The sequence below is a fragment of the Coregonus lavaretus genome (genome assembly GCF_964263955.1).
Source record: "Coregonus lavaretus genome assembly, chromosome: 7".
Taxonomy (NCBI): domain Eukaryota; kingdom Metazoa; phylum Chordata; class Actinopteri; order Salmoniformes; family Salmonidae; genus Coregonus; species Coregonus lavaretus.
In genome coordinates this window covers 59,107,441-59,121,948 of record NC_139994.1, presented here as the reverse complement: position 1 = coordinate 59,121,948, position 14,508 = coordinate 59,107,441, and the positions used below count along the sequence as shown (strand labels likewise).

General features: G+C 41.7%; 1 protein-coding gene across 1 annotated transcript in view; it reads left to right on the top strand.

Annotated features, from left to right (window-relative positions):
- Nucleotides 1-14,508, top strand: part of LOC311132601 (ankyrin-2-like) — a gene marked incomplete at both ends in the record, with an annotated part of 131,786 nt that overhangs the window by 44,033 nt on the left and 73,245 nt on the right. Inside the window, 7 exon segments of the mRNA XM_084165852.1 lie at nucleotides 5,621-5,719; nucleotides 5,964-6,062; nucleotides 6,246-6,431; nucleotides 8,009-8,032; nucleotides 9,178-9,186; nucleotides 9,893-9,991; nucleotides 11,549-11,647. Coding sequence (XP_084021978.1) covers nucleotides 5,621-5,719; nucleotides 5,964-6,062; nucleotides 6,246-6,431; nucleotides 8,009-8,032; nucleotides 9,178-9,186; nucleotides 9,893-9,991; nucleotides 11,549-11,647 — 615 coding nt within the window.

Here is a 14,508-nt window from a genome sequence, read left to right as displayed (position 1 = left end):
ACAGACCTCTCCCCATCTTTACAACCAATGAATCTATATGTTTTGACAATGATGGTTTACAATCTAAGGTAACGCCAAGTAATTTAGTCTCCTCAACTTGTTCAACAGCCACACCATTCATTACCAGATTCAGCTGAGGTCTAGAACTTAGGGAATGATTTGTACCAAATACAATGCTCTTAGTTTTAGAGATGTTCAGGACCAGTTTGTTAGTGGCCAACCATTCCAAAACATACTGGAACTCTTTGTTAAGAGTTTCAGTGACTTGATTAGCTGTGGTTGCTGATGCGTATATGGTTGAATAATCAGCATACATGGACACACATGCTTTGTTTAATGCCAGTGGCAGGTCATTGGTAAAAATAGAAAAAAGTAGAGGGCTTAGAGAGCTGCCCTGAAGTACACCACACACATTTTACATGTTTAACATTAGAGAAGGTTCCATTAATGAAAACCCTCTGTGTTCTATTAGATAGATAGCTCTGAATCCATGATATGGCAGAGGTTGAAAAGCCATATCACAAATGTTTTTTCAACAACAGGTTATGGTCAATAATATCAAAGGCTGCACTGAAATCTAACAGTACAGCTCCCACAATCTTCTTATTATCAATTTCTTTCAACCAATCATCAGTCATTTGTGTCAGTGCAGTACATGTTGAGTGCCCTTCCCTATAAGCATGCTGAAAGTCTGTTGTTAATTTGTTTACAGAGAAATAGAATTGTATTTGGTCAAACACCATTTTTTCCAACAGTTTGCTAAGAGCTGGTAGCAAGCTTATAGGTCTGCTGTTAGAACCAGTAAAGGCCACTTTACCATTCTTGTGTAGCGGAATTACTTTGGCTTCCCTCCAGGCCTGAGGACAAAGACTTTCCTCTAGGCTCAGATTAAAGATATGACAGATAGGAGTGGCTATAGAGTCAGCTACCTTCCTCAGTAGCATTCCATCTAAGTTGTCAATGCCAGGAGGTGTGTCATTATTGATCGAGAACAATAATGTTCCCACCTCTCCCACACTAACTTTACAAAATTCAAACTTGAAATGCTTTTCTTTCATTATTTGTTTTTTTATGGAGGAATACGATGGCTCACTGTTCATTGTTGGCATTTCCTGCCTAAGTTTGCCCACTTTGCCAATGATGTAATCATTTAAATAATTGGCAACATCAAATGGTTTTGTGATGAATAAGCCATCTGATTTGATGAAAGATGGAGTTTAATTTGTCTCTCTGCCCATAATTTCATTTAAAGTACTCCCAAAACATTTCCATAATCCTTTATATCATTGATCTTGGCTTCATAATACAGTTTCTTCTTCTTTTTGTTGAGTTTAGTCACATACTTTCACAATTTACAGTAAGTCAACCAGTCAGATGTGCAACCAGACTTATTAGCCACTCCTTTTGCCACATCTCTTTCAACCATACAGTTTTTCAAATCCTAATCAATCCATGGAGCCTTAACAATTCTAACAGTCAGTTTCCTAACAGGTGCATGTTTATCAATAATTGAAAGAAGCAATTTCATAAATTCATCAAGTGCAGCGTCTTATTAATCACATCAGACCAACAAATATATTTTACATCATCCACATAAGAGTCATAGCAAAATCTTTTGTATGATCTCTTATATATTATTTTAGGCCCAGCTGTTGGAACTTTGGCTTTCCTGGATATAGCCACTATATTGTGATCACTACATCCAATGGGTACGGATACAGCTTTAGAACAAAGTTCTACAGTATTAGTAAAAATGTGATCGATACATGTGGATGATCTTGTTCCTGTAGTGTTTGTAAACACCCTGATAGGTTGATTAAAAACCTGAACCAGATTACAGGCGCTGGTTTCTCCCAAACATTTTATATCCTGAATTTACTCGTCTTGTGTTTAATATCATTACTGGGTCATGTTTAATTGTGTTTACTGTACATTACTCATTTTAAATGTTTATTTTGACAACACAATAGGCCTACCCCAAACTTGAGGTAGATTGTCACTGAAACAAGTGTCTTGACGTGACTTGTTAATCACTGTGTCCTAATTAAAAGCATTGAGGGTTTAATCCCAGGCTGTTGCTGGTATGAGGGATAACTCTCCATTATCACTGGCTGTCTGTGTCACAGCATCATTAGGAAGGCATTATCTCTGGCTGTCTGTGTCACAGCATCATTAGGAAGGCATCATCTCTGGCTGTCTGTGTCACAGCATCATTAGGAAGGCATCATCTCTGGCTGTCTGTGTCACAGCATCATTAGGAAGGCATTATCCCTGGCTGCCTGTGTCACAGCATCACTAGGAAGGCATTATCTCTGGCTGTCTGTGTCACAGCATCATTAGGAAGGCATTATCTCTGGCTGTCTGTGTCACAGCATCACTAGGAAGGCATTATCTCTGGCTGTCTGTGTCACAGCATCATTAGGAAGGCATTCTCTCTGGCTGTCTGTGTCACAGCATCATTAGGAAGGCATCATCTCTGGCTGTCTGTGTCACAGCATCATTAGGAAGGCCCCCTCAACTCCATCACTGAGCCATGGGTGTCTGTGGATATGCCTGTCTGTTTGGGTTGTCACACCTCCAGTCAGTGATGGATTGAATGAATGATGATGGGTGATAAAATTATGAATAGGAGTGGCTGTAGAGTAATGAGATGGCGGTATGACAGTCATTTGTGTGGTAATGAAAATGTCATAACACTGATGAGGGAGGGAGTAGGGTATAGTTACTTATAAGAGGTTTGGTCAGAGTGCCAATTATACTGTGCTATTTGGGGGTCTCTTTTTTTCGTGGGACCATGATAAAAAAATATTATGTGTCAAATATATAGTAAACTAAATGTATTACCTTTTAATTTGGCATGAACACAACCAGTCATGATGTTTTCATCTTATTGTCAACAAACCACAAGTAGGCTACCAGCGCATGTTCATCCACTCCAAAATAATTCCAGCATTCAAAGTCTCGACTCGCGTCATTTGATAAATGGAAAGAGGCATCTGTTACAAAACACCAAAAAGTGTAATGACATCTGGTGATTGTTTCTGAGTGCGGTTACATGCACACAAAAATGTTTTTTGTTGTTGTAGATAATCAGATTAATATAATAGTTTGATTAAAGTGTTTACATGCTTTGCAAGAATAAACTTTTCCCTAATAATCCTGTTTACATGGACACATCTGAAATCAGGCTACCTGATGGCAGACCACTCATAAGTAAAAATGTATGCACGCATGACTGTAAGTCGCTTTGGATAAAAGCGTCTGCTAAATGGCATATTATTATATATTATTACTGCAGTGGGCTAAATCAGGGCCACACAGAGTGATTATTGGTAGTCTTAAACAAATCTACTATGAAACAAAAGTATACACCTCACGCACATAGTTATAGGCTTAAAAAAATAAGACACCTGTACCATGTCAGATATAGAGTTGAAATATATTACATTTTGAGTTTGCATCCCAATATTACGCTTTATATACATCACAGAAGACTGAAATCTAACAAGCTGTTTGACATAGAAACAGTGGATTTTCGTCGTAAAAATAATAATATATGTATTAATGATGGGTGAAATTATAAAAAATATTAATAACATTCCACCCCATGAGGCCAAAAAGGGCGCTTTTGGTCATTGACTGCAGGAAAGGGCTACGGCGTTTACATTTTCTAATATTTAGAAAGATTGCTCAGAAAACCAGGTGTTTTAATCGGCGGATGCTTACTTCCATTTTGACTTGACGCCCATTAAGATGAGCAGAGTAAGGTGTTTACATGACTATTGCGTAATCGGCCTACTGCCATAATCAGTTTAATATCTAATTATTAGTGTGCATGTAAACTTACTCATTGGGTCTACACTCTTGTAGCCTGAATTAATTGATGTGTCTCGCTTTCAAAAGGACCTTTTTGTAGAATGAAAAGTTGGAACACCTGAAAATGGCTGAGATATGGGACTGTCCCGGGATGTGCAGCCACATGGAACAAAAATCATTTAAACCATGACACAGAGGTGGGGATGTTCATTTAATTTGGAATATGCTTTTATTTTAATATGTACCACTGTAGCAGTACAATTTGCATTTTAAACAAATAGGAGAATGGCTAAATTAGCATTATTTAGAGGGGGACTCATGTCTCATTCAGGGGGTCTGAGACCCCTCCTGGGCCCCCTGTAATTCGCACTCTGGGTTTAGTATGCATGAAATTCAAAAATGGACAATTCAATATTAATAGTAATATACACTCCATGACCAAAAGTCAAACATCCCATTCCAAAATTATGGCCATTAATATGGAGTTGGTCCCCCCTTTGCTGCTATAACAGCCTCCACTCTTCAGGGAAGGTTTTCCACTAGATGTTGGAACATTGCTGCGGGGACTTGCTTCCATTCAGCCACAAGAGCATTAGTGAGGTTGGGCAGTGATGTTGGGCGATTAGGCCTGGCTCGCAGTCAGCGTTCCAATTCATCCCAAAAGGTGTTCGATCGGGTTGAAGTCAGGGCTCTTTGCAGGCCAGTCAAGTTCTTCCACACCGATCTTGAAAAACAATTTCTGTATGGACCTCGCTTTGTGCACGGGCCATTGTCATGCTGAAACAGGAAAGGGCCTTCCCCAAACTGTTGCCACAAAGTTGGAAGCACAGAATCATCTAGAATGTCATTGTATGCTGTAGCGTTAAGATTTCCCTTCACTGGAACTAAGGGACCTAGCCAGAACCATGAAAAACAGCCCCAGACCATTATTCCTCCTCCACCAAACTTGACAGTTGGCACTATGCATTGGGGCAGGTAGCGTCCTCCAAACCCAGATTTGTCTGTCGGACTGCCAGATGGTGAAGCGTGATTCATCACTCCAGAGAATGCGTTTCCACTGCTCCAGAGTCCATTGACGGCGAGCTTTACACCACTCCAGCCGACACTTGGCATTGCACATGGTGATCTTAGGCTTGTGTGCGGCTGCTCGGCCATGAAACCCATTTCATGAAGCTCCTGATGAACAGTTATTGTGCTGACGTTGCTTCCAGAGGCAGTTTGGAACTCGGAAGGGAGTGTTGCAACCTAGAACAGACAATCTTTACACGCTACGCGCTTCAGCACTCGCCGGTCCCGTTCTGTGAGCTTGTGTGGCCAAGCACTTCGCAGCTGAGCTGTTGTTGCCCCTAGACTTTTCTACTTCACAATAACAGCACTTACAGTTGACCGGCGCAGCTTTAGCAGGGCAGAAATTTGACCAACTGACTTGTTGGAAAGGTGGCATCCTATGACGGTGCCACGTTGAAAGTCACTGAGCTCTTCAGTAAGGCCATTCTACTGTCAATGTCTATGGAGATTGCATGGCTGTGTAATCTATTTTATACACCTGTCACCAACGGGTGTGGCTGAAATAGCCGAATCCCCTAATTTGAAGGGGTGTCCACATACTTTTATATATATAGTGTATGTTGTAAGGCCTATACAGGGCAAAGCAGTTCTTGTCATATTCATGAGTCTGAGGTGAAACGTGAACCTCTTGTAATGTGTTTTAACTTGCTTCTTTAGCAACTGAACCCACAGTGCTCCATGTTTTCCTTGTTCTCTGATACTGCTGTAAGCACTGTCTGTGTGTTCTGTCCACCAGAAAGGGAACACAGCCCTCCACATTGCCTCTCTGGCCGGACAGGCAGACGTGGTGAAGATACTGGTGAAGCGTGGAGCAGAAATTAACTCTCAGTCTCAGGTAAGAGATTCAGTAGCAAGGCGGCAGCCATCTTGCTTTCGTCTCTAATCCCTACCAGCTCTGATCAGGATTGCTGTGGCCATACAATGCTGTGGACATATGGGCTAAGGACATACCCTCTTACTGTGCAGTGTGTATATTGTATTGATTGATGCTCTACAAAATGATGTCTTCCCAAAATGATGTTACCTGTCGTTGTCTTCGTTAGGCTCTAAGGTCTAATGTTGTGCTGTTGTGTCTCCAGAATGGCTTCACTCCTCTGTACATGGCTGCTCAGGAGAACCATATAGACGTGGTGCGTTACCTACTGGAGAACGGAGGTAACCAGAGCACCGCTACAGAGGTGAGGGTGTCTCTTGGCAGTCCTACGGTTGAAGCCCCATTTTGACAGCACAAGATGTTACCAACACCTACCATTTTGAACAATTTGTTCTGCTTAGAATAATTACATAACAACTCTATCCATCACCATTGTTTGTCTGTGGTTATGCTAACCTTATCCCTCCCCATCTCCTCCCTCCTCCAGGATGGCTTCACCCCACTGGCCATCGCTCTGCAGCAGGGCCACAACCAGGTGGTGTCCGTCCTGCTGGAGCACGACACCAAGGGCAAGGTGCGGCTGCCTGCCCTGCACATCGCCGCCCGCAAGGATGACACCAAGTCAGCCGCGCTGCTCCTCCAGAACGACCACAACGCCGACGTCCAGTCCAAGGTACCAAGGCTGGAGGGAAGGGGTTAATGGTTAAAACGGGCGTCTGTGTCATTGGGTTAGCATGTGTCTTTGGCGCTACGACCATGTGTTGTTAATGGTGCAAGCCTGACGTGGAGTAGGACTGGAAGGGAATAGAATACGGTGTGTTACAGTTTTAGTTTGTCAGTGCTTTGTGGTCTATGGTTTGAATAAGAGTTTGAGTTTGAGTTTGAGTTTGAGTTCATTCATTCTTGCTCACAGATAAAACTGAAGAACCGCCCCCTGGTGTTTATGTGTAGCACTGTATAGAGTGTGCTATTGTCCACAGGTCGTATTGTTGAATGTCACCATTTAAGGGCCGTATGCATGCAACCTTAGGGGAATACTGTGGAAACAACCTTAGGGGAATACTGTGGAAACGGGGTGTGAAGGGATTGGCTGTGGCTAGAGTGAAGGACAGTAGCCTAAACTGAAATAATATTTTACACCAGGGCTATTCAATAACTGTCCAAAAGGTCATCACTGCAGCACTGCTGATTTTCATAGTTGGTTGACCAGTTAATGTCATTGATTGGCCAAAATCCACTCACCTGGATTACCCAGGTCTGAATCAGTTATTTTGATTGATTGATTGATTGATTGAGTGATTTACTTTTGGGTAAAACAATTGGCACTGGTTAAAAACAAATTGAAAGTACAAAGAACCCCAGAGGATAAAACATAACAACGTATTTTCAATGTGGTCCTCGACGTAGAACGATAACAGGAGTGAAAACTAGAGAATTAGTGAAAACTAGCAGTGCTGTGATTCACCAGGAAGTGAACAGCCGTAGCTGTAAACACATGGCACACCAGTAATAATTGGTGATGTCATTGAACATAACATTGTCCTTGTGTCAGGCCTAATGCTAATGTTATTAAATCATATTACACAATGTATGCAGCCATGACATGCTGTTTGCAGCATGAACCACACGGGAGACCCAGAGGAGGGTGGATGAAGAGTGCAGCACACACCCACTCTCACACACGTGGGCTGCATTTACACAGGCAGCCCATTTTTTGATATTTTTTTGACCAATCACGTCAGATCTTTTTACATCAGATATTTTTCAGAGCTGATCTGATTCGTTGAAAGACCATTTAGTGAAACAATTATAAACGCAGCCATGAAACAAAGTCCTCTGAATTTACCTGAGTTAGTTTGGAAATAACCACCATCTTAAAGTCTTACTTTGAAATGTAAAAACACTATAAATTGGCAACTCTCTAGTGAGTTTGGCCTTGTGGCGCAAAATGGCTGCCATGCGTCACTGTTGTGTGTGTTGCGTAGCGAGAGTAAGGCCTGCTCATAGAAAACAGTATTGTGTACAGTATAGCTCTATGGGCTGGCTTCTCTCATTGTAAAACATCTAAAGGTTTTTGGATGAAAGGCGCTATACAGTCTAGCGATAAAGCTATTTTCGAAGAGAAACGTACCGCTCGAGCCACGTTGCCCGTATTTTTTTGTTCTGTACAGCTACCCTGAGCTCTGAGCGTCTGTACAACTGTGTGTAAAATAACTCAATTCTTCCCCTTCCTCATCTCTACCGCTTCAGATGATGGTCAATAGGACTACAGAGGTATAACCACTATGTCTAGCACTCAAACCTTCAGCATAAACACATCACTTTTCTATTTTTGTCTTTTGTTCTTTCACCACTTTATTTCCCTCAGATCTATAGCACTGCATGGTGGCAATAGCCGCGGGTCTTTTCTTGGTCTTTTGATTTTGTTCTGTAATGCTAATTAAAAACTGGGTGGTTCGAGCTCTGAATGCTGATTGGCTGACAGCCGTGGTATATCAGACCGTATACCATGGATATGACAAAACATTTGTTTTTACCGCTCTAATTACGTTGGTAACAAGTTTATAATAGCAATAATGTGTGCGTAAGAACAGCCCTTAGCCGTGATATATTGGCCATATACCGCACCCCCGCCTTATTGCTTAAGTACGCATGTAGTTTGTCAATAGTTTGTATTTCAGTTAGAAAATTGTTATTTGTTAATTTCATAGGTCTTTTACTTTGTGCGTACTTTAGACTTCCTTTCTTATTGATTGGTTGAGTTTCTGGAGTTTTATTGATGTTATCACAAGCTCAGCAAGCTTGATTACTGAAAACCTCCAATACATTTAAACTCCAATACAAAATCACCAATACATTTCACACTAAGATTATAGACTTTACATAATGATGCATAATGCTTTTTACAGGGTGTTTGTTAACATACAGAACACCTATATGTTGTGTTGCATGCCATCTATAAATATCATTTTTTTTAAAAATCTATTTATATTTTAGATGCACTATGAACTAAATGTATATTATTTGACTAAACATAACAATGTTATTGTTATAATGAGGTCAGTAGCGTCCCATTTTTTTTTCTAATTACAAGGAGCTTGAGATTAGATAAAGAAATAGTAATATTATAAGAAATATATCAATGCAAATATATGTACATTATTATTGCATACAAATATGTTTTTATACAGTATATTATACTCCCCAATACAATGTCATGATATGACATCAATCCAAAAGTATCCAGGCGCTTTGCAGATAATTTGCAGAACAAATAGCATGATGCATCCTGTCTATTTTAATTTGCACCATTATCAGCTATCAGCTTTATATGTGTAATTTTGAATCATCGCGTAGTCTACAATTCTTCACACTTTTGTAAATAATGTTTTCACATTAAATCGGACCATGACTTTCAGAATGGAAAGGTAAGCCAAGAATTTCACAATACTCCAACTGCTCTGATTTCTCTCTGATTGCTCTGATTTCTCTCTCTGATTTCTTATGATTCCTAACATGACAATTTGCAGTACAGTGACATAGTGCACTTTGGTGTTAATTTAAAAGATGCAGTCATGTTAATTTTTTCTTTTTTTCTTTCTTTTTTTCTCTGTCCTGTAAATGTGTGGTTAACTAATACTGTGTCAGTTGTTTGGTTGATATTAACAGTCTGTGATTAATGTACGTCTATTTGTTTTTTTTATTTCCTTCAGTTATTCATGATTATTATTTCTTTATGATTTATTTAAATGTAGACACTATTGTTTTTATTTTGTTCTGACTGTAGCATCACCAGTTGCATGGTGGGGATCTTTCTTAGTGTGTGTTTGTGTGTATGCATACAGTACGGGATTTACGTGTAAGTGCGTAATCGAATCATGATTTTCTGAAACTGAATTTTAAGATTTATTTCCTTCCCTTCATCTCCTTGGTTTCCTCCCTCTTTGATATTTTGACTATTCATTTCATTTTCTTTATTTCTTTATTTTTGTTGACGTGCTGCTTAATGCGACTGCTGCATGCTGGGTTGGTGGAGGTCAAGGGTCAGACTTTGGGGGTCATGAATGAGGTTACTATCTAAACCACTCCGTCTCTCTCTCCCTCCCTCTCTCTGTGTTCGCCCCTGTGTTACAGAGTGGATTCACGCCACTGCATATCTCTGCCCACTATGGAAACGTGAACGTGGCCACATTGCTGCTGAACCGTGGGGCGGCTGTGGACTTCACAGCCAGGGTGAGTAGTGTACCATGACAGCTACCTTCTGATCTGGAGTCAGCCGTTGTGCCACAAGGTCTTAGGCACCATTACAGCTGCCTTCTGATCTGGAGTCAGCTGTTGTGCCACAAGGTCTTAGGCACCATTACCGCTACCTTCTGATCTGGAGTCAGCCGTCGTGCCACAAGGTCTTAGGCACCATTACAGCTGCCTTCTGATCTGGAGTCAGCCGTTGTGCCACAAGGTCTTAGGCACCATTACAGCTACCTTCTGATCTGGAGTCAGCCGGTGTGCCACAAAGTCTTAGGCACCATTACAGCTACCTTCTGATCTGGAGTCAGCAGTTGTGCCACAAGGTCTTAGGCACCATTACCGCTACCTTCTGATCTGGAGTCAGCCGTTGTGCCACAAGGTCTTAGGCACCATTACAGCTGCCTTCTGATCTGGAGTCAGCCGTTGTGCCACAAGGTCTTAGGCACCATTACTATAGAGCTTTACTGGAACTAGTGCACAGTTTGTAGTTTATAGGAAGGGCTGCCCACACACTGTGCCAACCCTGCACAGAGTCCAAGAGTCATAAAACACAGGAGACTTTAGAACACGTACACACGTACACATGTACGTACGCACACACACACACACACACACACACACACACACACACACACACACACACACTCTCTCTCTCTGAGCGTGTAGAGTGTAGTGCTCTTTAGGAACCACAGTCTGCTAATTATATGCTTTCCTGGACAATGACGCCATCCTCCTCAGCACTTCCCCTTTTCTCTGAATCCTCATGCCAATGTGTGTGGTCTCCATCAGCCACTCAAGGGAAGATGGTCTGTACTGTACTGTATTGTACAACCACTCAGACAGAAGAGAGGAACCAGGAGAATGGGAGAAAGCCAGTCCTTTTCAGGAGTTGAGACAGAACCCAAGGGCAGAGAAATGGACAGTGATATTTTCAAGCTAAAAGGTTACCAGAAGGTCACAGACTCAAGCAGTACTCTTCTCAGCTCTCAGACTGTGTGTGTGTGTGTGTGTGTGTGTGTGTGTGTGTGTGTGTGTGTGTGTGTGTGTGTGTGTGCGGCCAAAGCCCAAATTTGCTAACTCAGCAAGAATCCTTTAATTTGCAAAAATGTAACGCTCAAAACCACTGTCATATCTGCTATGTCACACTTTCTCAGGCATTTTTAGTCACAGTCATCCTCACAAGCTGTGTCCCGCAAAGCTTTGGGCCAGGCGCTCAGCTTTCACATTGTCAGGATTTCACAGACATCAGAGGAGTGGCCGGACGCCAAGACAACAGAACACATCCTAACAGGATGAATGAACAGGAAGCCATTGTCAGCAATTCAATTCAAGCTTTATTGTTCCAGCAGGGAAATTAATTGTGGCATATTAGAAAGCATAAACTACCCCCACTGTCTGATGGACAACATTAAACATAATATAAACTGTGTACTGGCATTGTGACAACACAGATTGTATACAATACTATTGTAGTTATATACCATTAGTTAATTAGTTGATGTAGATTTTAATGTGTCTTCCATTGTGTTTTATGTGTTTCAGAATGGGATCACGCCCCTCCACGTTGCCTCCAAGCGTGGGAACACTAACATGGTGCGCCTCCTATTGGACAGGGGGTCTCAGATCGACGCTAAGACTAGGGTAAGTCCACACACACCCCCACACACACACACAAACACACACACAAACACACACACACACACACACACAAACACACACACACACACACACACATACCGTTTGCCTGTCTGTCTGTCTGTGTGTGTGTGTGTGAGTCTGTGTGTGTGTGTGTGTGTGTGTGTATGAGTCTGTGTGTGTGTGTGTGTGTGTGTGTGTGTGTGTGTGTGTGTGTGTGTGTGTGTGTGTGTGTGTGTGTGTGTGTGTGTGTGTGTGTGTGTGTGTGTGTGTGTGTGTGTGTATTCTTACATTTGTGTACTGTATAGAGTACCAGTCAAAGGTTTGGACACACCTACTCATTCAAGGGTTTTTCTTTATTTTGACTATTTTCTACATTGTAGAATAATTGTGAAGACATCAAAACTATGAAATAACACATATGGAATCATGTAGTAACCAAAAAAGTGTTAAACAAATCAAAATATATTTAAGATTCTTCAAAGTAGCCACCCTTTGCCTTGATGACAGCTTTGCACACTCTTGGCATTCTCTCAAACAGCTTTATGAGGAATGCTTTTCCAACAGTCTTGAAGGAGTTCCCACAGATGCTGAGCACTTGTTGGCTGCTTTTCCTTCACTCTGCGGTCCAACTCATCCCAAACCATCTCAATTGGGTTGAGATCGGGTGATTGTGGAGGCCAGGTCATCTGATGCAGCACTCCATCACTCTCCCTGGTCAAATAGCCCTTCCACAGCCTGGAGGTGTGTTTTGGGTCACTGTCCTGTTGAAAAACAAATGACAGTCCCACTAAGCGCAAACCAGATGGGATGGCGTATCGCTGCAGAATGCTGTGGTAGCAATGCTGGTTAAGTGTGCCTTGAATTCTAAATAAATCACAGACAGTGTCACCAGCAAAGCACCCCCACACCATCACACCTCCTCCTCCATGCTTCACGGTGGGAACCACACATGCGGAGATCATCCGTTCACCTACTCTGCGTCTCACAAAGACACGGAGGTTGGAACCAGAAATCTCAAATTTGGACTCATCAGACCAAAGGACAGATTTCGACCGGTCTAATGTCCATTGCTCGTGTTTCTTGGCCCAAGCAAGTATCTTCTTCTTATTGGTGTCCTTTAGTAGTGGTTTCTTTACAGCAATTCGACCATGAAGGCCTGATTTACGCAGTCTCCTCTGATCAGTTGATGTTGAGATGTGTCTGTTACTTGAACTCTGTGAAGCATTTATTTGGGCTGCTATCTGAGTTGCAGTTAACTCTAATTAACTTATCCTCTGCAGCAGAGGTAACTCTGGGTCTTCCTGTCCTGTGGCAGTCCTCATGAGAGCCAGTTTCATCATAGCTCTTGATGTTTTTTGCGACTGCACTTGAAGAAACTTTCAAGAACCTTCAAGAATTTTCCGGATTGACTGACCTTCATGTCTTAAAGTAATGATGGATTGTCGTTTCTCTTTGCTTATTTGAGCTGTTCTTGCCATAATATGGACTTGGTCTTTTACCAAATAGGGCTATCTTCTGTCTACCTTGTCACAACACAACTGATTGGCTCAAACACATTAAGAAGGAAATAAATTCCACAAATTAACTTTTAAGAAGGCACACCTGTTAATTGAAATGCACATTAGGTGACTACCTCATGAAACTGGTGGAGAGAATGCCAAGAGTGTGCAAAGCCGTCATCAAGGCAAAGGGTGGCTACTTTGAAGAATCTCAAATATAAAATATTTTTTGATTTGTTCAACACTTTTGTGGTTACTACATGATTGTTATTTCATAGTTTTGATGTCTTCACTATTATTCTACAATGTAGAAAATAGTAAAAATAAAGAAAAACCCTTGAATGAGTAGGTGTGTCCAAACTTTTGACTGGTACTGTAAGTAAGTGTGCCCACTGTTCATACTGTATGTGGGTGTGGGGTGTGTTGATCAGTACGAGAGAGGGTCAGTAAGTGTGTATGTGGGTGTGGGGTGTGTTGATCAGTACGAGAGAGGGTCTGTGAGTGTGTATGTGGGTGTGGGGTGTGTTGATCAGTACGAGAGAGGGTCTGTGAATGTGTATGTGGGTGTGGGGTGTGTTGATCAGTACGAGAGAGGGTCAGTGAATGTGTATGTGGGTGTGGGGTGTGTTGATCAGTACGAGAGAGGGTCAGTGAATGTGTATGTGGGTGTGGGGTGTGTTGATCAGTACGAGAGAGGGTCAGTGAATGTGTATGTGGGTGTGGGGTGTGTTGATCAGTACGAGAGAGGGTCAGTGAATGTGTATGTGGGTGTGGGGTGTGTTGATCAGTACGAGAGAGGGTCAGTGAATGTGTACTGCATAGCTGGTGGATGTGTGTGTGAGTGAGAGCTGCAGATCAATGTAGTTACAGCTAGTTCACTAGAGAATAACTTGTTGAGTCTTAAAGCCCTCCATTTTCACCCGCTGTTATTCCTGGTCCGTTTTGCTGCTCAGCTTACTGCATTAATTTAGGGCAAAAATCCCCTATGATGCAACCACTCCTTCTCTCAAATCACCATCACTATACTTCCCTCAGGTAGCCTGACAATCAACCAATCTTTCGTGTCAGAAAATGTCCTGTGCCATTGATATTTATGTGTCCATTACCAAGGTATTAAATCATATTATACAATGGCAGGGTCTAATCCTGAATGCTGATTGGTTAAAATCGCATTCCAGCTGGTGTCTATTCCACAAGTTACCAACAGCTAAATATATGACATTAAAATGCCTATTTACTCTGTTCTATCAGCCCAGCAAAGCAATTTATAAACTTGATCTCCACTATAAAAAGCATCTAGACATTATCTCACATTTCTTTTAGACTAACATTTTGTTTTCAACAGCGGAGATTTGTATAAACCTT